The 27,031-nt window shown below is 44.8% G+C and overlaps 1 protein-coding gene across 2 annotated transcripts in view; it reads right to left on the bottom strand.

The window, feature by feature from the left end:
* The window catches only part of cdk17 (cyclin dependent kinase 17), a 182,366-nt gene that overhangs the window by 51,834 nt on the left and 103,501 nt on the right, over positions 1–27,031 (bottom strand). For both annotated transcript variants that reach the window (XM_078235163.1, XM_078235164.1), the window contains 6 exons: positions 11,901–12,026; positions 8,327–8,383; positions 1,012–1,126; positions 547–641; positions 375–437; positions 163–286 (listed from right to left, as the gene is read on the bottom strand). In XM_078235163.1, the coding sequence (XP_078091289.1) occupies positions 163–286; positions 375–437; positions 547–641; positions 1,012–1,126; positions 8,327–8,383; positions 11,901–12,026 (580 nt within the window). The remainder of the gene's footprint in view (positions 1–162; positions 287–374; positions 438–546; positions 642–1,011; positions 1,127–8,326; positions 8,384–11,900; positions 12,027–27,031) is intronic.

Below are 27,031 nucleotides of genomic sequence, written 5' to 3'. Positions count from 1 at the left end.
GAATTGTACAGAAGTGCCCCCCCTCACCCCCCCGCCCCCTCCCCAAGGTACAATGGTAACCTCTGTTTACATGTAAATGTTAAATAAATGAGAAATTGAAAATATAGGTATGTTGCAGAATGAATTATCACCAAAATGTAATACTTAATTATTGCTTCATACCAAAGTCAGCAAGCTTTAGTTCCCCTTTTTCATTTATCAGCAGGTTCTGTGGTTTCAGGTCTCGGTGCAACACTTTCCGCTTATGACAGTAGGCCAAGCCTCGTAAAATCTGGAATAAAAATATCTGCAAAGCAAAGCAGCAAGATGAATTTAAACAGGACTTGCATGCAACAAATGACTCAAAGCAGTTGTTTGTTCATTTTAGCCCTCACCGTCACATTGTGCATGCTCATTATGCTTCCACAGTCATCCATGTACTGTTTCAGGTCCTTGTCCTAAAAATGCCAAAATTCAAAATGTGAAATCAGATTCCTTCATTTTTCATCACAGTAAATTTTTCACATGAGCAATGGGCAGCCCAACTTGCACAAGAACAAAACTTACCAAGTATTCGAATACTAGTGTCAATGACTTTTCTGTGTGAATAATATCATGTAAAGTGACTATGTTTGCATGCTTCAGGTCCTTCAGTAACGAGACTAGAGACAAAGAAAACCAGCAATAAATATCCTTTCAGTACAAACATAAATCACACTTTAAAGCAAAACATTTGATCTGAAATGGGTATTGGACTTCCAAATAATATACTGACAGAACTTGTGAAATCGACCATTTATTTATAATGGCTTTATTGCAAAATGATCTTGTGCAAGGTCAAAATCCCTAACTGCACTGTAGGTGTACCTACACCTCAGGGACTGCAGCGATTCAAGGTGACATCTCACCACCACCTTCTCAAGGGCAATTAGGGATGGGCAATAAATGTAGGCCGAGCCAGCAATTTCATATCCTGTAAATAAATTTTTAAAAAGTAATTAAAGGCATTAAAATACAATGGGAGTATCTTACCTTCCCGGATTGCTGTGCAAGGTGCACCTTCTTCATGCTCCAGCCTGATCTCTTTCAGTGCTACCAAGTTATCAGTCAGCTTACTTCTTCCCTTAAACACCGTTGCATAGGTACCCTTTAATAAGGAATAATAGGCATAAGTAACATGTTCATCCATGGTAATCAATAGCATCAAACATTTACTCACCAATTCTCTCGTTTTTGGGCCAAGTCTCATCAAAAATTCTCAGCCAAGGGTACTGATTAAGCATCGGGGCGGCATGGTGGCACAGTGGTTAGCACTGCTACCTCACAGCGCCAGAGACCCGGGTTCAATTCCCAGCTTGAGTCACTGTCTGTGTTGAGTTTGCACGTTCTCCCCGTGTCTGCGTGAGTTTCCTCCAGGGGCTCCTGTTTCCTTCCACAGTCCAAAGATGTGCAGGAAGGTTGATTGGCCATGCTAAATTGACCCTAGTGTCAGGGGATTAGCAGGGTAAACATGTGGGGTTATGGGGATAGGGCCTGGGTGGGATTGTTGTCAGTGCAGGCTCGATGGGCCGAATGGCCTCCTTCTGCACTGTAGGGATTCTATGATTCTATTCTATAATTCATTGTCATGCTCCCGTGTAACCAAATTTATTGAATGACTCCCAAATGAAGAAATTTCCAAGATTGCACTTTTTGTAGCTTTTACTTTAACATATATGGTTAGCACTGCTGCCTCACAGCGCCAGAGACCCGGGTTCGATTCCCAGCTTGAGTCACTGTCTGTGTTGAGTTTGGGCGGCACGGTAGCACAGCGGTTAGCACTGCTGCTTCACAGCTCCAGGGACCTGGGTTCGATTCCCGGCTTGGGTCACTGTCTGTGTGGAGTTTGCACATTCTCCTCGTGTCTGCGTGGGTTTCCTCCGGGTGCTCCGGTTTCCTCCCACAGTCCAAAGATGTGCGGGTTAGGTTGATTGGCCATGCTAAAAATTGCCCCTTAGGGTCCTGGGATGCGTAGGTTAGAGGGATTAGTGGGTAAATATGTAGGTATATGGGGGTAGGGCCTGGGTGGGATTGTGGTCGGTGCAGACTCGATGGGCCGAATGGCCTCTTTCTGTACTGATTCTAAGATATATCAGAATCAATGTATATTCAACATATAACTTACTAATGATACTTCAAATAAAAAGGGTAAATCTCACTTTAAATATCTGACACAACAAAGATAAGTCTCACATCACCACAAGCAGCCCCTTCACTCACTAAATAAATGTGACAATAGGTAGCTACATAGTTCCACGATATGCTGCTGTTTATTCACACAGGAGTCTTATCCAACAACAGCTTTCACCTTAAGCTGCTGGTGTCAGAACTGCATCTCCAGAAGCCTGGGTATCTGTCCAATGGTTTTCCAAGTGAGATGGCTTTGGTTGTATCTCATTTATCTTGGTGCCTCACAAAGGTGAGAGCTTTTTAAATTTGAGATTGGATTCTGCTAAGATCCCGGTGGATTGGAAACGTGCTAATGTGAAGCCTCTATTCAAAAAAGGGAGAGAAGCAAAAAGTAGGGAACTATAGCCAAATGAGAAAATGCTGTAAAATCTCAGCAGGTCTGGCAGCGGGACAAAAAAAGGTGATCTTTAGAGTCCAGATGACCCTTTGTCAAAGCTGAAAGGCATTGAAAGTGGGAGATATTTATGGATAGATCATAGATACCCTACAGTGCAGAAAGAGGCGCCATTTGGCCCATCGAGTCTGCACCGACCACAATCCCACCCAGGCCCTACCCCCATATCCCTACATATTTACCCACTAATCCCTCTAACCTACACATCTCAGGACACTAAAGGGCAATTTTAGCGTGGCCAATCAATCTTTGGACTGTGGGAGGAAACTGGAGCACCTGGAGGAAACCCACGCAGAATGTGCAAACTCCACACAGACAGTGACCCAAGCCGGGAATCGAACCCAGGTCCCTGGAGCTGTGAAGCAGCAGTGCTAACCACTGTGCTACCGTGCCACCCACGGTACTGCAGGGTGAGGGAATGAAAGATGAGTCATAGCCACAGAAACCAAGGGAAAGGCTGTTAATGGCAGTCCATAGAGAGAATAAAAGGTGTGAATGGCCAAACGGCAGAGAAGCTAAAATCAGAGGGTAAGCTGTGACAGACGAAGATGTGGGGGGAGGGGGAGGAATGGGTGGGGGAGAGGTAAAATTTAGAAAAAATGGGAAAGGGGAAGCAAAGGGGAGAAAAGGGGAGATAAAGTAGGGCGAAAGACTGGGGGGGGGGGGGGGGGGGGAAGAGAAAAATGAAGAAAGACAATAAAGAAATAAAGGTAGAGAACAGTAAAAAATAAATAGAATGAAAACAAAGGGGTCGAGGTGGCGTAGAGCTAATCATCTGAAGTTATTGAATTCGATGTTGAGACCGGAAGGCTGTAAAGTGCCTAGCCGGAAGATGAGGTGCTGTTCCTCCAGTTTGCTTCAGCTTCATTAGAACATTGCAGCAGGCCAGACATGTGGGCATGGGAGAAGTAGCATGTGTTAAAATGGTAAGCAACCGGAAGGTCAGAGTCCTGATTGCGCACAGACCGAAGGTGCTCAGCAAAGCGATCACCCAGTCTACGCTTGGTCTCTCCGATATAGAGACGAGCACATTGGGAGCAGCGAATGCAATAGACCAAATTGAAAGAGGGGCAAGTGAAACGCTGCTTAACCTGGAATGAATGTTTTGGACCTTGGATGGTGAACATGGAAGAGGTAAAGGGGCAGGTGTTACACCTTCTGCGATTGCATGGGAAGGTGCCATGAGTGACGGGAGAGGTGTTGGGTATAGTGGAGCAGTGGACTAGGTTATCCCAGAGGGAACGGTCTCTGCGGAATGCTGACAGAGGGAGTGAAGAGAAGATGTGTTTGGTGGTGGCATCATGCTGGAGTTGGTGAAAATGGCGGAGGATTATGCGGAGGCTGGTTGGGTGAAATGTAAGAACAAAGGGGACTCTATCCTTGTTCTGGGAGGGAGGGAGGGTGGGGTGGGGGTGGGGGGGGAGCAGGGTCATGGTGCAGGAGAAGGACTGCACACTTTTGAGGGCCCCGTCGACAACGGTAGGTGGGAATCCAAGGCTGAGGAAAAAGGAGCACATATTAGAAGCACCACTTTGGAAAGTGGCACCATCGGAACAAATGCGACAGAGGCGAAGGAGTGGAGAGAAAGGGATGGAGTCCTTCCAGGATTTAGGGTGCAAAGAACTGTAGTCCAGATAGTTGTGGGAGTCAGTGGGCTTGTAATGGATATTAGTAGATAGTCTATTGCCAGAAAGGTCATGGAAGGGAGGGAAGTGTCTGAGATGAACCAGGTGAAGGCGATGGAGGGGTGCAAACTGGAAGCGAAGTTCATGAATTTTGAGAGGTCTGGACGAGAGCATGAAGCAGCACCAAAATAGTCATCGATGTCCTAGCAAAGGAGTTGTAGGAGGGGGCCCGGACAGGCCTGGAACAAGGAATGTTCCACATACCGCACAAAAAGACAAGCGTAGCCAGGACCCATGTGGATACCCATTGCTACTCCTTTGATTTGGAAAAAGTGGGATGAGTTAAAGGAGAAACTGAGAGATAGAACGAGTTCAGCCAGGTGGAGGAGAGTGGTGATGGATGGGAATTGTTCAGGCCTCTTTTCAAGAAAGAAGCAAAGAGCTCTCAGGGGATGGAGGTGTGGAGAGATTGCACATCCATGGTGAATAGGAGGCGGTTAGGGCCTGCGATCTGGAGCTGTCAATATGACGCAGGGCATCAGAGAAATCCCTGATGTAGGTGGGGAGGGAATGGACCAGAGGAGTGAGGATGGAGTCAAGATAAGAGGAAATAAGTTCAGTGGGGCAGGAGCTGACACAATGGGCCTACCAGGACAGTCCTTTTTGTGGATTTTGGGCAGTAGGTAGAAGTGGACTGTCCGGGTTAGGAGACTATGAGATTGGAAGCTGTGGGGGAGAAGGCATCCGGAGGAAATGAGGTAGGAAACTATCGGCTGGTTAGCTTGACCTCTATGGTAGCAAAGTTGCTGGAATCCATCATTAAGGAGATGAATGAACATTTGGAAAGACAAAGCTCAATCCACCACTGTTAGCATGGTTTTATGAAGGGAAAGTCATGGGCTTGACTTCTTTGAGGATGTAACCAGCAAGGTGGATAGTGGGATGTGGCATATCTAGACTTCCACAAGGAATTTGGTGCCGCATAAAAGACTGATACAGAAGATGAGATTGCAGGGGATTGGGGATAGTGTACTAGATTGGATTGACAATTGGCTGACTGACAGAAAACAGAGGGTCCGCATAAATGGGTCCTTCTCTGGCTGGCGAAATGTAACTAGCAGGGTGTCGCAGGGGTCAGTCCACGGACCTCAACTGTTACAATCTATATAAATGATCTGCAAGCAGGGACAGAGTGTCACATCGCAAAATTTGCGAATGATACTAAAATAGGTGGGAAAGCAGGCAGCGAAGAGGATATTAAGATTTTACAGATGGATATAGATAGGCTAAGAGAATGGGCCAAAATTTGGCAACTGGAGTTTAACGTGGAGAAGTGTGAGGTTATCCATTTTGGCCAAAGAAAGGCAGGCAAAATACCTAAATGGAAAGCAGATTCAAAATGCATCCGGCAGAGGGATCTGGGGTCTATGTTGATGAATCGCAGAAATTTGGTATACAGGTGCAGCACATAATAAGAAACGCAAAAGGACTGGAGTATAAAAGTAGAGAAATGTTGTTGCAATTGTACAGAGTGTTGGTGAGACCAAATCTGGAGTAGTGTGTCCAGTTTTGGTTCCCTTATTTGAGGAAGGATGTGGTGACATTGGAGGCAGTTCAGAGGTGGTTCACCAGATTGATTCTGGGGATGAAGGGTTTGATGTATGAGGGCTTGTACTCGCTAGAGATTAGATGGATGAGAAGGGATCTGATCGAGGTATATAAAATGTTAAAGGGGATTGATAAAGTAAATGTAGACCAAATGTTTCCTCTTATGAGGCAATCTAGATCAAGAGGTCACAGGTTGAGAGGCGGTAGATTTAAAACTGAGATGAGGAGGAACTACTTCGCGCAGGGGGTGGTGAATCTGTGGAACTCGCTGCCCCACAGCATGGTAGAGTCTGAACCATTGAATGGTTTCAAGAGGGAGATAGACATATTTCTAACAAAAAAGGAAAGAGGGAAATGAGGAAAAGGTGGGAGGTGGATTTGTGACCAGAGAGAGATCAGCCATGATCTGATTGAATGGTGGAGCAGGCTCGAAGGGCTGAATTTGCCTACTTCTGCTCCTAATTCCTATGTTCCTCTGAGTCAAGAGCTGCAATAGCCTGGACCCGCAGAGGATGAGCGAGTTATGGCAACTGCCAGGAAAGCAAATGGACACATGGTGGAAGCTCTTGTTATTGTCACAGACCAACTGAACATGAGAGAGTTGAAGCCTACTGATAAATCTCACTGGTTGGTTATTTCATGCCTTGATGGCCACATGGGTGTAACCTATCAATGATGTCCTATGTCTCCAGGATTGCAGGAATGGCTACTGTCCCCGTGAGGCACTGTCTGTCTGAAATTGAATGTCAAACTCTCAAAGAGAGCATTAGTGACCTGCCGTAATGGAGTGATATGCAGTTATTTACAAGATGCCATCGAGGTTTGCAACTGATCCTTGGAAGCAATCAGGAATAAAGTTGTTCAAGGCTAGCGTAAATTTGAGTGCTTGCAGTAGGACATGGTGAGCAGAGTACTGTGAGGTCTTCAGTGAAGAGGTCAAAGATTTCTGTGACTTTCTGCCAGGAGAGTCTCAATTGCCTGCAGCATAACACCATACTATTTGATTGGAACTTCCTCAGAGTTATCGTTCACTATTTCAATTGGTTCTGGTTTACTTTTGCTCTGCAATGATTAGGTACACCGTGGCACAGTGGTTAGCACTGTTGCCTCTCAGCACCAGGGAGCCAGGTTCAACTCCCGCTTAGGTCACTGTTGGTGCAGCGTCTGCAGGTTCTCCCTCTGTCTGCGTGGGTTTCCTCCCAGTGCTCCGGTTTCCTCCCACAGTCCAAAGATGTGCTGGTCAGGTGCATTGGCCATGCTATTATCTGCCTCAGTGTACCCGAACAGGCGCCAGAGTGTGGCGACTCAGGGATTTTCACAGTAACTTCATTGCAATGTTAATGTATGCCTACTTGTGACTTTAATAAACAAACTTTAAACATTGGACAGAATCTACAAAAAACCAATTCAACAGCATCCTTCGTTATTTCAACGCCATTTATGGAATGCATAATCACCCATTTTCAAAATTTGTATTACAGTTCACTGCACTTACATTCTTACCAAATTTCACCTAAATTGCCTGAAAACTTAATTTTCTTTTTAAACTTGTCAGCAGTTACCTGGCTGCCTTATTGGATCTAATCCCTGCTAGTTTATTTTTGAATTGTATTCACCTTTTCTCACTAATTTTCAAGTTTAACATGGATCCCCACTGTTTTATGCTGAAGTAGCCTGATAAATGAAGGACAGTCAGCATGGATTAGTTAAGAGAAGTTTGTGTCTGATTACCTTGTAACAAGTAGTTGATGAGGGTACCATGTTCAAGGTAGTCTACATGGACTTAGCAAGGCTTTTGGAAATGCTTCACTGGGTAGACAGTCCAGAACAGTAAAAGTCAGATTCTGGGGAAAGTGATAACTTTAATCTAAAAATTGGCTCAGTGCTAGCAGACAAAGGAAAATGATCAACAAGTGTTCTTGTGACCAGAGAGCGGTTTCCAATGGGGTCGTGCAAGGTTCAGTACAAGGTCTCTGGTTTTCTGTGATACTTATCAAAGATTTAGACTCAAATTTCAGGGGTACAGTTAAGAAGTTTGCAGGTGATATGAAAAATGACCATGTGATTGATAGTGAGGAAGATATTGATGAATTGGCCAGATGAGCAGAAAAGTTGCGAATGGAATTCAATTTGGAGAAGTGTGAGGTAATACAGATGTGGGGAGAAAACAAGGCACATGAAACGACTATTTATGTGCAGACAACCCAGCAAAAATAGCTATGGTATCCCAGTTGAAAGGAGTACTGAAGTTAAATATTGTTGGAATCACGTAGCGCATCCTACCAATGATCGTTTTTACATTTGATCTACATTGCAATCAGTTAGCAACATGGTGAAATGCATCGTAGTAAAACAAAAATATGCAGTGCCGTACTTCCGAAGGTAACTGCGCAGATGATCCCATTCATTACTAGAATTTAACATTTTAGTTGAATTACCTTTGTTCAATATCTCAAGTTGAAAAGTACTGAAAGACAGTAGAGTTACTTACCTCTCCAAGTTTGTCCAATTTAACGTAAGTTTCTAGCTTCCCAAATCCAATCTCAGACTAAAAGAAAGTTAAAACTTGTATCACACAGCAGTACTCGATTACTGATTGCATTAAACCTATTTGGTTTCTTAACTAAATACCATAATCAGTAGCAATCATTTGAATCGATAACACTACCAAAAATAACATTTGCAGGACCGTTCTGAACTGCTCTCACTCCATTCTCTGAAGTTTATGGCTTTGGCAGGCACAGCTAAAGCACTATTATATTAGGGCTCTTACAGCTTTCCCCCAAAACTGCCTTTTCTCCCTTAGGAGTTGTTCCTGTACATTTGCATTCTGGGTTTCGTCTTACACAACAGGACCAAATGCATGAAGCAAAGGGGGACAAAAAGGGTTTCTCTCTTCAAATAGAATCAGTACATTAATATGGAAGTGCCCAATAAGTGCCAAATTTAACCTTTCAATTTTTGTCCACCTTGTAATACTTTAAAAAGGATTTGATTTTCCAATCATTACTACACAGCTTTCCCAATTAATAATTTAATTGTTACCAATAACAGCCAGGAGACAAACAAAATTATTGTGACATCACCCAGAAGGTTGTTTTTCAATTGGAGGTAACAAAACACTGGTACTTAGTAAAAAGGAACAATCTGAAGCAGGAGTTGCTATCTTAAATTGACATCCAAATACTAATCAAAAAGTCCAAATTTGAGTTGGCCTCTGAGTAAACAGGTTATATTTGGTGCTGCACAAAACAATATCTTATTCAAAGAATTATTTGTTTTGGCTCACACTCTGTATTAATTTAAGATGTGGTGCAAAAAAAAAGCAAAATTACGTCAGTGTATAGAGAAGATGTGGCAACAAGTTGGTCAGAAACCAAACCAAAAAGTCAGTAAAGGACACCTGCAAAGAATTTTCCAAAGCATTGCTACTGGCTGTGCAACTGCTCGTCAAACTATGGAGTGGTTTGGAATTTTATGTTGGGAAAGTCCAAGTTGACACACTGAGCTATTCGATGAACCAAGGTTACTGCAATATTCACCAAGTCTATAATCTGCCCATTAGTATATCAGTACAATTGCCCCAAGATTTTGGGCAACAAGGTGGCAGGTGCAGAATAATGCAGGCAAGCATGAAGGTATTCACTTTAGTAGTAAGAATAAACAGCAGAATTTTTTTAAAAAGGAGAGACATGCGTAGACACTGATGTTCAGTGGAATTTGGGTGGACTTGTACGAGGAACACAAGTTAGAAAAGCAACTAGGAAGGTAAATGGTGTGTTGCTCTTATTGCAAAATTATTGGAGTACAAGAATAAAGAATTCTTGCTCCAATTGTATGGGATTTGGCACAACCACATCTGGTCTCCATATCTAAGGAAGGATCGAGCATTGGAGAAGGTCCATGAGATAGGTTACTGGGCTGAGAAGGTGACCCGACGGTGAGAGGCTGAGTAAATTGGGCCTATCCTCTCCGTAGTCCAGAAGAATGAGAAGTGACCTAATTGAAACAAACAGAATTCAGAAAGGGCTCAACAAGGTAGGCACGGAGATTGTTTTACCCTAGCTGGGAATCTGGAACACAGAATACAGTCTCATGCCAAGATGTCGATCATTTAAGATTGAGGCGAGGAGAGATTTTATCACTTAACAGGTGAGTCATTAGAATTCTCGACTCCGAGGGAATTTCAACAGGCGAATACATTATTGACTGAGGAAAATAGATCCAAAGGTTTGCGGGCTAGGTTGATTGGCCATGATAAATTGCCCTAGTGTCAGGGGGATTAGTAGGGTAAATATGTGGGGTTATGGGAATAGGGTGGGATCGTGGTCGATGCAGACTCGATGGGCTGATTGGCCTCCTTCTGCACTGTAGGGATTCTATGATTTGTATTAAACTGGTTAGATGTGGACTCCACTCCATCCTTTCAACGGCTTCCTGCAGATCCAGTTAATTCCAAACTAGGAATTAGGATCCCAAAATAGGAAATAGGTCTCTGGTTCGCATATTCAAGAAATGTAATGCCTGTTTTGCGCCTTGGATAATTGGTCGCCGCTAGCTTCTTGCCATAAATACTTAATTCAGAAAAAGAAAGATATGGCTGAAAAAAGCATTGTACCAGCGGCAATCAGCCTAGATTCAGGCATAATCTATAAATTACTTGGTCCCTTTTATATAGGAGACACAGGAGTAAGCCATTTGGGCCCTATGAGCCTGCTCCACCATTCAACATGATCATGGCTGATCCTCTATCTCAATGCCATACTCCAGCACTCTCCCTGTACTTCTTGACACCTTTAGAGTCTAGAAATCTATTTCCTTCTTAAATACAGAAACAATGTTAACGGGAACAGCATGCTACCATTAGTGTAGAACATACCTGTCCCTTCAAGAATGCTGTCATAATATTGTTTGATACCTTATCCAGAAAATTAATTCAGGGAGAAGTGGAATTAATCTTCCTCCTCCTAGCCCATTCACTGCAGCATCAGTACTGAGATACACATTTTGCGTACAACACTGAGCCCAGCAGCATTTCGGATTTCAGATCATTTAAATGCTTTCAGTGAGCATTAGACAGGGTAAATGCCTTGGATTCAATGCTCATTCAAAATAGGTGGGAAGCTTTATGCAATAGAATTTTGCTCTGGCAACTGCTACTTCTGCAAGGAATAAAACTGTAGCCAATGACACTGCAGCCGTGCGACTCTAAAAGATTAATAACACCAGTCTTAGCAATGCTCCCAAACCAACATTTCTAGCTGCCTCTTTAAAGATCCATTCATCTCGAAGCACAATCCAGCAACTTCTAACTCAAGTTTCTATGGGCATTGTTTAACTGCCACATTCACTACTTGAAGGAGCAGGAAAATGATGCAGAATATGTAATGACATCACTTTTGTCAATTCAATTAAATCCTCCCTTTGCTCAGGAGAGCTTCATGCACTTGCATACTTGGTCAAGTGCAAGAAATACCCAACATTATCGATTTTTGACACTTTTTCTTGTCCACAAAAGGAGACGAAAATCCGCTCTATTTTGGCTGATCAAACCATTTTGGTTGTTTGTCAAGGTGTTATGCATAATCCTGTTTCTATACCTGGGTCATTGACATTAATGCAGTGAGTCACCTGACAACAATCTACAGTAGAGAATTTGGCTGATTTTCTCTGCATTATTACATGCAGCAGGGGGTAAATCTAGATCACTGACTACCACTATGCCCAAGAATGGTTACTCCTACATAGAAGGGAGCAATCAAACCGTTGGTGTGTTTGTTTTCTCGTATGTCTATTCCTTCAATAAATTAGGTGCGACTAGCATCATATGAAAAGTTGGAGGTCAGAAGCTTGGCCAGGCTTTTGTTCCACAGATTTTATTGGGGATCATCAAGGGATGTGTGATTATTACAAAAAGTAAACAGTGACATAGAGGAATCAAACTAAAAAGAATGGGCAATTTTGAATTGCTGGAAGAGAGATAGAATTTAGGATTTACAGGAGAGAAGAAACAGTGATCAAAAGCTAAAACATTTCATGGCTACTGTTTATAAAATAATACTCACTAGGGAAGCTCTGCGGGATCTTCTACTCATAGGCTGATCAAAAGGTGGACTGTTCATCTGCAGTTTTTCCAAATACCCATCAGGTAACCTAATGTCTGCAGGGAGCGATAGCCGTTTATTGACATCCTGAAAATAGGATAAGCAAAGCATTAGACTAAAATTCCATCAAGTCATCCAATGTCCAGCGCCACAGGACTCTTGCTTCCTGGTTTGATTTCGCTCAATCCTATCATACCGTAGCAATTATTTCTCCTTTTACCCATTCCTGTAGCATCAAAGGATCAATGTACAACCATCTTCTCTTCCTCATCCAAATGCTGATCCTTGATGTTGACAGGCTTGACAAATTTAAGATAGGTCAGAAATTCCAGGATGTTGGTTGAGCAATGACAAAAAAAATTGCAATATTTCCAAGACAGGATAGTGAGAGAGACTTGGGACAGGAACTTCAGATGTTTCCACGTGCCTGATGTACTTGCATGAAACCCTGATGAGTTGTGCTGCGGCCGTGGGGCAGATTCGGAGCCCCAGCTGAAGAAATTCAACCGCAGCAATGCCTCAGTGCATCTCTCAAGTCCGAGCTGTTCCCTTGTTTTTAATTTTTCACCACTTCAATGAAAATGCGGGAGTACCAGTGCAGTTTTCCAGCTGGCCAGACCAGGACACATTCCCGGTAACCAGGACCAAATCAGGGAGAGATAACAAAACCAGCAGAGAGAAATCACAGGACAGAATGCTCGGGATTATGGGTTTGGAGAAAAGGATCGGACGCACAGTCTAAAATTTACTTCGGGATCCAAGAAAGTCTGCTCTTACTGCCCCATAAACAATATGCTGCACGACTTAGCGCTATGGTAACCACCACCTATTAGGTGCTAGGTTTCCCGCATCCTCAGAAACCCACCATGCAGTACTAAATTTATTGCACTTGGAGGTAAGTCATGACATCCCTCACAACAGAAGTAGTTTCCCCAATACTTGTCACATTAGTCTTTCTGTTCAAACTAGATCCAAAATACATTTCCACCATCTCAAAATTTACAAATTTTACTTTCCAATCATTATGCTCAGACACAGCTGCAAATAATGCACTGGTAAAATGTATAGTACAAATATCTGCATTTTGTATTATAGCTTTAGTTCAGATAAAGATACTTCAGGGCAATTAGAAATCAGCACAAATTCTAGAATGGGCAGAGGGGCCATTCCCTACAGAAATTGAAGACATAACATTGACAGGGTACATAGACCTGCTTTTAGGCAACAGCGGGAGAGGAAACGGAAGCCAATCGACACTAAGCACTGAATACAATTCTTAGAATTTTGGAATACAAATCATTTTATTTGAGGTGTTGTCAAGTTTTACTTCCAGAAAACTGTTATGTTTTGTTCACTGCAAATTGAGAGTTTGCCTCAGAAAAAAAACCTTGATCTCAGAAAAATCTACTTTCTCAAAGAAAGAATGTAAAATGTTGATAAAAAGTTTAAATGTCCAATTTTCTGAGAAGCTGATCTACCACGGTCACATTTATGAATAATTCAACCACAAAAGACGAGTGGGATCTACAAATCATCAATTGTCCAACTTCCACAATACAATTAAATGAAGGAGAGTCACCTATGGTTGCCCTGTTCCTTGAAAAGCAATTCCCAAGCATAAGTGATATTAATAGGCTTTAAGTATGCATGGTTGCTGTTCCTGGCATGCTCTTTTGCACGATTCATTGAACTGGAATTGAATTCCTGGATTGGTTGGTCATGGTAAAGTGGAGGATATGCAAGGCCTTTAAGTTAGAGATTGTGGTTGTATACAATTCTGCTGCTACTGATGACCATGATGCTACTGATGACGCACAGCGTTCCATGAATGCTCAATTTTGAGCTACGAGATCTGTTGGCGCTGCTACAAAACCATGATGGAGGGTAGCCTCAATGTGAAGACAAGACATCACTTCTGCAAGACCATGGAAAAATAATAATCAAACAGTGCAACGAACATGAATATTATATTCAATATTGGTTGCCAAGAAAAAAGGGGGACATTCAAGCATGGGAGACAGTGCAGAGAACAACCATAATGTTAGGGTTTAAGTGGTTAAATTATGAGAGCAGCTTCCATAAACCTGGTATGTATTCTCGAATTTAGAAGGTTGGAGGGTTTTCTAATCAAGGTCCTTAAAATTATAAAGAGGTTCGACAGAGTAGATACAGAGAAATTATTTCCTCTTAATTCAGATCAAGGAGTACAATCTTAAAATTGTAGCTGGGTGAGTCAGGAGTGAAATTAGGAAGCATGTTTTCCACACAAAGCGTAATAGAGAATTCTGGAACACCCTCCCCAAACGCAGATAAATACCAGGTACACGCACATTTTTAAAAGGAGATTGATATTTTGAATGGAACTGAGAACAGTGGATCAGCTTGAGCAGCTGAGTGACATAGCCTTGTACATATGGGAATAAGACCCAGTTTTTAGTTTGAACAATTTGCAAGGACTTCTGAATGTGAGGAAATCTGTTTTTACAGAAAAAGTGAGCGATGTGTGAATGATACTTCCAGGTGGAGTACAAGAAGCAAGAGAGCTGGAGTCATATAAAAAAAAATAGGATAATGTAAACGGGGAGAGGTAAAGTGATGGATGGATGATGAATTAAAACGGGCCGAATGTCATCTGTAACTATCCTCTGATCTTACAAGTGATTCAGTCTCCTTTATAATTTTTTCTGGGAGAGAAACCAATAATAATGCAATCCTGCAGGTTAAGTTAAAATTAGCCACATGAGGGCAGCAAGACTCTTCTCCCAAGCTGTCGCCCGTAGCATCTTTGGGGCTAAAACAAATGATTTGTGTGGAAATCTGTGTGGCGTTTGCACGTCCTCCCCGTGTCTACGTGGGTTTTCTCTGAGTACTCCGGTTTCCTCCCACAATCCAAAAAAGTACAGAGTAGGTGGATTGGCCATGCTAAATTGTCCCTTAGTGTCCAAACATGAGTAGGTTAGATGGATTAGCCAGGCTAAGTGCATGGGGTTACAGGGATAGGGTGGGGTGGGACTGGGTAAGATGCTTTTTCGGTAAGTCGGTGCAGACTCGATGGGCCAAATGGCCTCCTTCTGCACTGTGGGGATTCCATGGATTCTAATAAATGACCTCAAATCCCATGTGAAAATGACTGCCTGACTTGCTCGGTTGTACGTTAATATTTTGTGCCCGGCTGCCTAATGAGATCAGAATAAATCGTTGGCATTATGTAGGATCCAAGTAGCATAGATTTTCATCCTTTTGTTGATTGTCTTAGAAATGACAATCTGACATTGTATTTTTGTTGAATTTTATGAATGCCAACTGGTATTCACATCACAGGCTCCTAAAAAACCTGAAGATTATAACTTGAAGAAATCAAATTCCAAGAAAATAATCAGGCCTCTCAACAATTTGACCAGGTTTTCCATTAAAATCTGTCTTCAAAATGAAAAGGTTGCCTTTGTTGAGAGTCGACAAGAACCATGAATGTCCATCAGTTATGAACTGTACTTCAAGTCACAGGCAGGCTCATATATCCAAAATGAAGTGAAATATTATTCACAAAATAACGTTGTGTGACCATGTGTCCCAATCTAGAGTCCCAGGTTAGCCACACAGACTCCCACCGACTATGGCAAGGTCTTCAAGACCTTGCCAAATGATTTGTGTGGAAATCTGTGTGGCGTTTGCACGTCCTCCCCGTGTCTACGTGGGTTTTCTCTGAGTACTCCGGTTTCCTCCCACAATCCAAAAGATGAAGGCATGTAAAATTGCCAATGCACCCCTTCCCAATGAACTCAATGCATTCTATGCCTGTTTTGAGCAAGAGGTCAGCGAGAGCACATCCTCCAACCCGGAAGCCTCGGGCGAACCTGTATCCAAGGTCACCATTGCAGACGTCAGAGCAGGCTTCTCAAAAGTCAGCCAATGGAAAGCAACTGGCCCAGATGGGGTACCCGGACAAGCACTCACATCCTGTACAGGGCATTGGTGAGGCCGCAGCTGGAATACTGTGTGCAGTATTGGTCCCCTTATTCGCGGAAGGATATATTGGCCTTGGAGGGAGTGCAGAAGGTTCACCAGGTTGATACCAGAGTTGAGGGGTGTTGATTATGAGGAGAGACTGAGCAGATTGGGTTTGTACTCGTTGGAATTTAGAAGGCTGAGGGGGGATTTTATAGAGACCTATAAGATAATGAAGGGGCTGGATAGGGTAGAGGTGGAGAGATTCTTTCCACTGAGAAAGGAAGCTAGAACTAGAGGGCACAGCCTCAAAATAAAGGGGTGTCGGTTCAGGACAGAGTTGAGGAGGAACTTCTTCTCTCAGAGGGTGGTGAATCCCTGGAATTCTCTGCCCACTGAAGTGGTGGAGGCTACCTCGTTGAATATGTTTAAATCACGGATAGATGGATTCCTGATCGGTAAGGGAATTAGGGGTTATAGGGATCAGGCGGGTAAGTGGAACTGATCCACTTCAGATCAGCCATGATCGTATTGAATGGCGGGACAGGCTCAAGGGGCTAGATGGCCTACTCCTGCTCCTATTTCTTATGTTCTTATGTTCTATGTGGACCAGCTGGTGGGGGTATCCCCAGATGTCTTTAACCTCTCTTTCCACCAAGCTGAGGTCCCTGCTTCAAGAAGATGACCAACATCCCGATACTAAAGAAAAGCCAGGCAGCATGCCTCAATGACTATCGTCCGGTGGCATCCATCATTATGAATTGCTTCGAAAGGTTAGTCATAAGATGGATCATTTCCGGCTTCCCGGATTGCCTCGGTCTACTACAGTGTGCCTATTGCCTCAACAGGTCCACAGCAGACACCATCTCCCTGGCCCTACACTTAACCCAACACCTTAGTTAGAGAGCATATTACAGCGGTGCAGAGGGAGGACAATTCAGAGGGGTCATGTAACGAGTCACTGTGGGTGGAGCTCAGAAACAGGAAGGGTGCAGTCACTATGTTGGGGGGATACTACAGGCCCCTCAACAGCCCAAGGGAAGTGGAAGAATGGATATGTCAGGAGATAATGGATAGGTGCAGGAAAAATAGGGTTGTTGTAGTGGGAGACTTCAATTTCCCTAGTATAGACTGGAAATCGCGTAGGGCTGGGAGTCTGAATGGGGAGGCATTTGTAAAATGCGCACAGGAAGGTTCTTTGCAACAATATGTAGATAGCCCGACTAGAGAGGGGGCTATACTGGACCTAGTACTGGGGAATGAACCCAGTCAGGTCTTCAAAGTTTCGGTAGGGGAACATGTGGCAAATAGTGACCACAAATCTGTTAGCTTTCGGATAGCGATGGAAAAGGATGAGTGGTATCCCAAGGGTAAGGTGTTGGATTGGGGAAGGCTAATTTTAATGGGATTAGGCAGAAATTGGCAGCTGTTGATTGGGAGAGGCTGTTTGAGGGTAAATCCACATCTGGCATGTGGGAGTCTTTTCAGGAACGGTTGTTAGGGCTGCAGGATAAGCATGTGCCTGTAAAAAAGGATAGGAAGGATAGGATTCGAGAACCGTGGATAACCAGGGAAATTGAGGGATTGGTCAAAAAGAAAAGAGTGGCGTACGTTAGGTCCAGGCAGCTAAAAACAGAGGGAGCTCTGGAGGAATACAAAGAAAGTAGGAAAGAACTCAAATGAGGAATTAGAAGGGCAAAAAAAGGTCACAAAATGTCCTTGGCAGACAGGATTAAGGAGAACCCCAAGGCATTTTATTCATACGTTAGGAACAAAAGGGTTGTCAGGGAAAAAATCGGACCTCTCGGGGACAAAAGTGGGGAATTATGCTTAGAGCCCAAAGAAGTAGGGGAGATCCTAAATGAATACTTTGCGTCGGTATTCACAAAGGAGAGGGATGTGTTGACTGGGAGTGTCTCGGAGGGGAGTGTTGACCCATTAGAGAAAATCTCCATTACAAGGGAGGAAGTGTTAGGTTTTTTAGGGAATATAAAGACTGACAAATCCCCAGGGCCTGATGGAATCTATCCAAGGCTGCTCAGGGAGCCAAGGGATGAAATTGCTGGGCCTCTGACACAAATCTTTGTCTTGTCACTGGACACAGGTGAGGTCTCAGAGGACTGGAGGATAGCTAATGTGGTCCCATTATTTAAGAAGGGTAGGAAGGATAACCCGGGAAATTATAGGCCGGTGAGCTTGACGTCCGTGGTAGGGAAGTTGTTGGAGAGGATTCTTAGGGATAGGATGTATGCGCATTTAGAAAGGAATAAACTCATTAACGATAGTCAGCATGGTTTTGTGAGAGGGAGGTCATGCCTCACTAATCTGGTGGAGTTTTTTGAAGAAGTGACTAGAATGGTTGATGAGGGAAGGGCCGTGGATGTCGTCTATATGGACTTGAGTAAAGCGTTTGACAAAGTCCCTCATGGTAGGTTGGTGCAAAAGGTTGGATCTCATGGGATAAAGGGGGAGGTAGCTAGATGGGTGGAGAACTGGCTTGGTCACAGAATAAGAAGTCTCACAACACCAGGTTAAAGTCGAACAGGTTTATTTGCTAGCAAATACCATAAGCTTTCGGAGCGCTGCTCCTTCGTCAGATGGAGTGGAAATGTGCTCTCAAACTTGAAGGCAGCAGTGCTGGTGAGAGATTAATTGGATTAATTGAATTGTTTATTTATTTAATTAGTCAGCTAGTGTGTGTATTTTTTTTGGCCTTTACTTTAACAGCAGTTTTTCAAGTTTAAAGTGAAAACTAGAAGTGGGCAGCAAAGGAGTCTGGGAAGGGTTTTTTAAGCGCGTGAAGTATAAAAGGTAGGCTGCAGTATACAGCGGGCAGCGTCGGGAGCGGGCAGTGTAGTGTGTGGGAAGCAGAGTGTGAGCTATAAGACTTTGGCTCACAGGGCTTAGGCTGAAAGGGCGAGTAGGGGTGAGTTGAATTCATTTTTGCACTTTCTACCTGGTACTGGCAAGGTATCTAGAGGGGATGGGTGTGCAGGCAGTGCAATGTTCCTCTTGCACTATGTTTGAGGTGAGGGACGACGACAGTGTCCCTACTGATTACACCTGTGGGAAGTGGACCCATCTGCAGCTCCTCCAAAACCGTGTTAGGGAACTGGAGCTGGAGTTGGATGAACTTAGGATCATCAGGGACGCAGAGATGGCCATAGACACAAGCTTTAGGAATACAGTTACTCCGAGGATTGAAAACAGATGGGTGACGGTGAGAGGGGCTGGGAGGAAGCAGTCCGTGCAGGGATCCCCGGTGGTCGTTCCCCTTAGCAACAAGTATTCCGCTTTGGATACGGTTGAGGGGGATGACATACCAGTGGGGAGCCGCAGTGAGAGGATCTCCAGCACTGTGTCCGTCTCTGTGGCTCGGGAGGGAAAGGGGGAGAGCGGGAGGGCGATAGTTATTGGGGACTCGTTAGTTAGAGGGATAGATAGGAGGTTCTGTGGCAGCAAAAGAGACTCACGGATGGTATGTTGCCTACCGGATGCCAAGGTCCGTGATGTCTCAGACCGTGTTTTCCAGATTCTGAAGGGGGAGGGGAAACAGTCACAAGTCGTGGTGCACATTGGTACCAATGACATAGGTAAGAGAAGGGACGGGGATTTAAAGCAGGAATTTCTGGAGCTGGGCTGGAAGCTGAGAGCCAAGACGAAACATGTGGTCATCTCTGGTACGTTGCCGGTACCACGTGATAGCGAGTTGAGGAACAGGGAGAGAGTGCAGTTAAATATGTGGTTGCAGGGATGGTGTAGGAGGGAGGGTTTCAGATACGTGGATAATTGGAACACGTTCTGGGGAAGGTGGGACCTGTACAAACAGGACAGGGTGCACCTGAACCAGAGGGGCACCAATATCCTCGGAGGGAAATTTGTTACGGCTCTTCAGGGGGGTTTAAACTAATTTGTCAGGGGAGTGGGAAAGGGAGTTGTAGTCCAGAAGTCAGTGAGGGTGGTGAGGTATTGGGGAAGGTATCAGGGTCAAGGGTGGGTACTGGTAGACAGGAAGGTGGGTTGAAGTGTGTCTACTTCAATGCAAGGAGCATCCGGAACAAGGTAGATGAACTTGGGGCGTGGATTGGTACTTGGGACTACGATGTTGTGGCCATTACGGAGACGTGGGTAGAACAAGGACAGGAATGGTTGTTGGACGTTCCGGGGTATAGATGTTTCAGTAAGTGTAGGGAAGCTGGTAAAAGAGGTGGAGGAGTGGCATTGTTAATCAAGGATAGTTTAACGGCTGCGGAAAGGCACTTCGTGGGGGATCTGCACACTGAGGTAATATGGGCTGAAGTTAGAAATAGGAAAGGAGCGGTCACGTTGCTAGGAGTTTACTATAGGCCCCCAAATAGTAATAGAGATGTGGAGGAAGAAATTGCTAAGCAGATTATGGATATGTGTGGGGGTCACAGGGTAGTTGTCATGGGGGACTTTAACTTTCCAAATATTGATTGGAACCTTTGTAGGTCAAATAGTTTGGATGGGGCAGTTTTTGTGCAGTGTGTGCGGGAGGGTTTCCTGACACAATATGTGGATGGGCCGACTAGAGGTGAGGCCACATTGGATTTGGTACTGGGAAATGAACCGGGCCAAGTGTTAGATTTGGTTGTGGGAGAGCAATTTGGAGATAGTGACCACAATTCGGTGTCTTTTGTAATTGCAATGGAGAGGGATAGGGCCGTACGGCAGGGCAAGGTTTACAATTGGGGGAGGGGTAATTATGATGCAATTAGGCAAGAATTAGGGGGCATAAGTTGGGAACAGAAACTGTCAGAGAAAGGAACTAATGAAAAGTGGAACTTTTTCAAGGAACAAATACTGGATGTCCTTGATAGGTATGTTCCTGTCAGGCAGGGAGGAAATGGCCGAGTGAGGGAACCATGGTTCACAAAAGAGGTGGAATGTCTTGTGAAAAGGAAGAGGGAAGCTTACGTAGGGATGAGGAAACAAGGTTCAGATGGCTCGATTGAGGGTTACAAGTTAGCAAGGAATGAGCTGAAAAAGGGGCTTAGGAGAGCTAGGAGGGGACATGAGAAGTCCTTGGCGGGTCGGATCAAGGAAAACCCCAAGGCTTTTTACTCTTATGTGAGGAATAAAAGATGACCAGGGTGAGGTTAGGGCCGGTCAAGGACAGTAGTGGGAACTTGTGTATGGAGTCAGTAGAGATAGGCGAGGTGATGAATGAATACTTTTCTTCAGTGTTCAGCAAGGAGAGGGGCCATGTTTTTGAGGAAGAGAAGGTGTTACAGGCTAATAGGCTGGAGGAAATAGATGTTCGGAGGGAGGATGTCTTGGCAGTTTTGAATAAACTGAAGGTCGATAAGTCCCCTGGGCCTGATGAAATGTATCCTAGGATTCTGTGGGAGGCAAGGGATGAGATTGCAGAGCCTTTGGCGTTGATCTTTGGGTCCTCGCTGTCCACGGGGATGGTGCCAGAGGACTGGAGAATGGCGAATGTTGTTCCTCTGTTTAAGAAAGGGAATAGAAATGACCCTGGTAATTATAGACCGGTTAGTCTTACTTCGGTGGTTGGTAAATTGATGGAAAGGGTCCTTAGGGATGGGATTTACGACCATTTAGAAAGATGCGGATTAATCCGAGATAGTCAGCACGGATTCGTGAAGGGCAAGTCGTGCCTCACAAATTTGATAGAATTTTTTGAGGAGGTAACGAAGTGTGTTGATGGAGGTAGGGCAGTTGATGTCATATACATGGATTTTAGTAAGGCGTTTGATAAGGTCCCCCATGGTCGGCTTATGATGAAACTGAGGAGGTGTGGGATAGAGGGAAAGTTGGCCGATTGGATAGGTAACTGGCTGTCTGACCGAAGACAGAGGGTGGTGGTCGATGGAAAATTTTCGGATTGGAGGCAGGTTGCTAGCGGTGTGCCGCAGGGATCAGTGCTTGGTCCTCTGCTCTTTGTGATTTTTATTAATGACTTAGAGGAGGGGGCTGAAGGGTGGATCAGTAAATTTGCTGATGACACCAAGATTGGTGGAGTAGTGGATGAGGTGGAGGGCTGTTGTAGGCTGCAAAGAGACATAGATAGGATGCAAAGCTGGGCTGAAAAATGGCAAATGGAGTTTAACCCTGATAAATGTGAGGTGATTCATTTTGGTAGGACAAATTTAAATGTGGATTACAGGGTCAAAGGTAGGGTTCTGAAGACTGTGGAGGAACAGAGAGATCTTGGGGTCCATATCCACAGATCTCTAAAGGTTGCCAGTCAAGTGGATAGAGCTGTGAAGAAGGCCTATAGTGTGTTAGCTTTTATTAACAGGGGGTTGGAGTTTAAGAGCCGTGGGGTTATGCTGCAACTGTACAGGACCTTGGTGAGACCACATTTGGAATATTGTGTGCAGTTCTGGTCACCTCACTATAAGAAGGATGTGGAAGCGCTGGAAAGAGTGCAGAGGAGATTTACCAGGATGCTGCCTGGTTTGGAGGGTAGGTCATATGAGGAAAGGTTGAGGGAGCTGGGGCTGTTCTCTCTGGGGCGGAGGAGGCTGAGGGGAGACTTAATAGAGGTTTATAAAATGATGAAGGGGATAGATAGAGTGAACGTTCAAAGACTATTTCCTCGGGTGGATGGAGCAATTACAAGGGGGCATAACTATAGGGTTCGTGGTGGGAGATACAGGACGGATATCAGAGGTAGGTTCTTTACGCAGAGAGTGGTTGGGGTGTGGAATGGACTGCCTGCAGTGATAGTGGAGTCAGACACTTTAGAAACATTTAAGCGGTTATTGGATAGGCACATGGAGCACACCAGGATGATAGGGAGTGGGATAGCTTGATCTTGGTTTCAGATAAAGCTCGGCACAACATCGTGGGCCGAAGGGCCTGTTCTGTGCTGTACTGTTCTATGTTCTATGTTCAAACAGTGCACAGAGACACAAAATCAAGTTACAGAATACTGATTAGAATGCGAATCCCTACAGCCAGCCAGTCGGGATTCGCATTCTAATTAGTATTCTGTAACTTGATTTTGTGTCTCTGTGCACTGTTTGAGAGCACATTTCCACTCCATCGGACGAAGGAGCAGCGCTCCGAAAGCTTATGGTATTTGCTACCAAATAAACCTGTTGGACTTTAACCTGGTGTTGTGAGACTTCTTACTGTGTGCACCCCAGTCCAACGCCGGCATCTCCACATCTTGGTCACAGAAGACAGAGGGTGGTAGTGGAAGGGTCTTTTTCCGGGCGGAGGCCTGTGACTAGTGGTGTTCCGCAGGGCTCTGTATTGGGACCTCTGCTGTTTGTGATTTATATAAACGATCTGGAAGAAGGTCTAACTGGGGTGATCGGTAAGTTTGCGGACGACACGAAAATGGCTGGACTTGCAGATAGTGAGGAACATTGTCAGAGGCTACAGAAGGATATAGATAGGCTGGAAATTTGGGCAAAGAAATGGCAGATGGAGTTCAATCCAGATGAATGCGAAGTGATGCATTTTGGTAGAACTAACGTCGGGGGGAGCTATACAATAAATGGCAGAACCATAAAGGGTGTAGATACGCAGAGAGACCTGGATGTGCAAGTCCACAGATTCTTGAAGGTGACGTCACAGGTGGAGAAGGTAGTGAATAAGGCATATGGCATGCTTGCCTTTATAGGATGGGGCATAGAGTATAAAAGTTGGGGTCTGATGTTGCAGTTGTATAGAACGTTGGTTCGGCCACATTTGGAATACTGCGCCCAGTTCTGGTCGCCACACTACCAGAAGGACGTGGAGGCTTTAGAGAGAGTGCAGAGGAGGTTTACCAGGACGCTGCCTGGTATGGAAGGGCTTAGTTATGAGGAGAGATTGGGTAAACTGGGGTTGTTCTCACTGGAAAGACGGAGGATGAGGGGTGACCTAATAGAGGTGTATAAAATTATGAAAGGCATAGATAGGGTGAACGGTGGGAAGCTTTTTCCCAGGTCGGTGGTGACGTTCACGAGGGGTCATAGGTTCAAGGTGAGGGGGGGAGGTTTAACACGGATATCAGAAGGACGTATTTTACACAGAGGGTGGTGGGGGCCTGGAATGCGGTGCCGGGCAAGGTGGTGGAGGCGGACACACTGGGAACGTTTAAGACTTATCTCGATAGCCACATGAACGGAGTGGGAATGGAGGGATACAAAAGAATGGTCTAGTTTGGACCAGGGAGCGACACGGGCTTGGAGGGCCGAAGGGCCTGTTCCTGTGCTGTATTGTTCTTTGTTCTACCTAGATAACAAAGGCACCTATATCAGACTCCTATTTATCGACTACAGCTCAGCCTTCAACACCATTATTCCTACAAAGCTCATCTCCAAACTCCGTGGCCTGGGCCTCAGCTCCTCCCTCTGTGACTGGATCCTTAATTCCTAATCCACAGACCACAATCAGTAAGGATCGGCAACAACACCTCCTCCACAATCAACCTCAACATCGGTGCCCCAAAAGGCTGTGTACTCAGCCCCTTACTATACTCCCTTGACGCCTATGACTGTGTGGCCAAATTCCCCTGCAACTTGATTTTCAAGTTTGCTGATGACACCACCATAGTGGGTCTCAAACAATGTTGAGACGGAGTACAGGAAAGAGATAGAGAAACTGGTGCGACAACAATAATCTCTCCTTCAATCTCAACAAAACGAAGGAGATTGTCATCAACTTCAGGAAGTGAAATGGAGGACATGCTCCTGTCTACATCAACGTGGACGAAGTGGAAATGGTCGAGAGCTTCAAGGTTCTAGGTGTCCAGATCACCGACAACTGTCCTCATCCCTCCATGCCGATGCTATAGTTAGGAAAGCCCACCAACGCCTCTACTTTCTCAGGAGGCAAAGGAAATTTGGCATTTCTGCTACGACTCTCACCAACTGTTACAGATGCACCATAGAAAGCATTCTTTCTGGTTCTATCACAGCTTGGTATGGCTCCTGCTCTGCCCAAGACCGCAAGAAACTACAGAAGGTCTTGAACGAAGCCCAGTCCATCATGCAAAACATCCTCCACTGACACTGTCTACACTTCTCGCTGCCTTGGAAAAACAGCCAGCATAATCAAGGACCCCATACAACCCAGACATACTCCCACCCGAGGACACATACCAATCAACTCAAGAACAGCTTCTTCCCTGCTGCCATCAGACTTTTGAATGGACCTATCTTGCATTAAGTTGATCTTTCTCTACACCCTAGCTATGACTGTAACACCACATTCTGTACTCTCTCCTTTCCTTCTCCATGTACGGTATAGCATCCAAGAAACAATAATTTTCACTGTATACTAATACATGTGACAATAAATCAAATCAAAATATAAATCAAATCAAAAATTGGGCGGCACGGTAGCACAGTGGTTAGCACTGCTGCTTCACAGCTCCAGGGACCTGGGTTCGATTCCCGGCTTGGGTCACTGTCTGTGTGGAGTTTGCACATTCTCCTCATGTCTGCATGGGTTTCCTCCGGGTGCTCTGGTTTCCTCCCACAGTCTAAAGATGTGCAGGTTAGGTTGATTGGCTATGCTAAAATTGCCACTTAGTGTCCTGAGATGCGTAGGTTAGAGGGATTAGTGGGTAAAATATGTAGGGGTATGGGGGTAGGGCCTGGGTGGGATTGTGGTCGGTGCAGACTCGATGGGCCGAATGGCCTCTTTCTGTGCTGTAGGGTTTCTTTGATACTCTATAAGAATTTCACGATGGTTATTTCAGAAGACATCAGGCATAACAGACATTTTCATAGAAGATTAAACTATCAATTTTGAGTTCCCTTGGGTAGTGTACTAGGCCCAGCCATCTTTAGCTGCTTCATTAATAAACTCGCCTCCCATCATAAGGTAATTCGGGACTCCTCATACTGAAGCAGTCATCTCCATATATAATAAGTCCTGGGCAATATTCAGGCTTGGGCTGACAAGTAGCAAGTAACACTCGTAAGTAACAAGTGCCTGGTAATGACCATGCCCAACAAGACAGAATTCTAACCATATCCACATTTAATGGCATTGCCATCACCGAATCATCCTTCATCAATATGGAAATCACAGAATTCCTACTGTGCAGGAGGCCATTCGGCCTGCACCAACTCCCTGACAGAGAATCCCATGCAAGCCACTGACAGCACCCCTCCCTAACCCCGCACATTTGCCTAACCTACACATCTTGGGACACTAAGGAGAAATTTAGCATGGCCAATCCACCTAATCTGCAGATCTTTGGATTGTGTCCTTTAGGGAAGTAAATCTGCCATTCTTACCTGGTCTGGCCTACATGCAACTCCAGACCCAAAGCCACGTGGTTGACTCTCAACTGCCCTCTGAACAAAGACAACTAGGAATGGGCAATAAATGCTGGCCAGCCAGAGATGCCCATGTCCCACGAATGAAAGAAAAACTGGAGGACCAGGAGGAAACCCATGCAGACAAGGGGAGAATGTGCAAACTCTACAGTCACCCAAAGCTGGAATAAAACCCATGTCCCTGGCACTATGAGGCAGCAATGTTAACCACTGTGCCGCCGATCCTTTGGGGATGGAGGTTTTACCATTGACCAGCTACCAAACTAGACTAGCCATATAAATATGGCGGTTATAAGAACAGTTCAGACACCGGGAATTGTGTGTAATGCACCTCCCGACTCCCCAAAGCCTGTCCACCATCTACAAGACAAAATACTCTTCAGTTGCTTGGATGCGTGCAGTTCCAGCAGCACTAAAGAAACTTGACATCATCCAGGACAAAGCTGTCTGCTTAAGTGGCACCCTGTCCTCCACCTTAAACATTCACTCCCTCCATTACTGATAGATACACAGTGGCAAGAGTGGTTACCATCTCAAGTTGTACTTGAGAAACTCACCAAGACTCCTTCAAGCCAACACCTCTGCCACCTAGAAGGACAAGGGCAGCAGACGCATGGGTACACCACTATCTGCAAGTTTCCGTCCAAGCCACACACCATCTTGACTTTGAATTATATTGCCACTTCTTTACTATTGCTCGGCCAAAATCCCGAAACTTCCTCCTTAACAGCACTGTGGGTGTACCTACAGTCCATGGACTGTAGTGGTTCAAAAAGTGGCTCACCACCACCTTTGTAAGGCCAATAAACACTGGCCTTGCCAACAATGCCCACACCTCATGAAAAATAAAGATTAGGTTTATCACAGATGGAG

Source organism: Mustelus asterias, chromosome 19 (assembly GCF_964213995.1).
Source record: "Mustelus asterias chromosome 19, sMusAst1.hap1.1, whole genome shotgun sequence".
Classification (NCBI taxonomy): domain Eukaryota; kingdom Metazoa; phylum Chordata; class Chondrichthyes; order Carcharhiniformes; family Triakidae; genus Mustelus; species Mustelus asterias.
The sequence above is the reverse complement of the archived record's forward strand: the minus strand, read 5'-3'. Positions and strand labels throughout refer to the sequence as shown.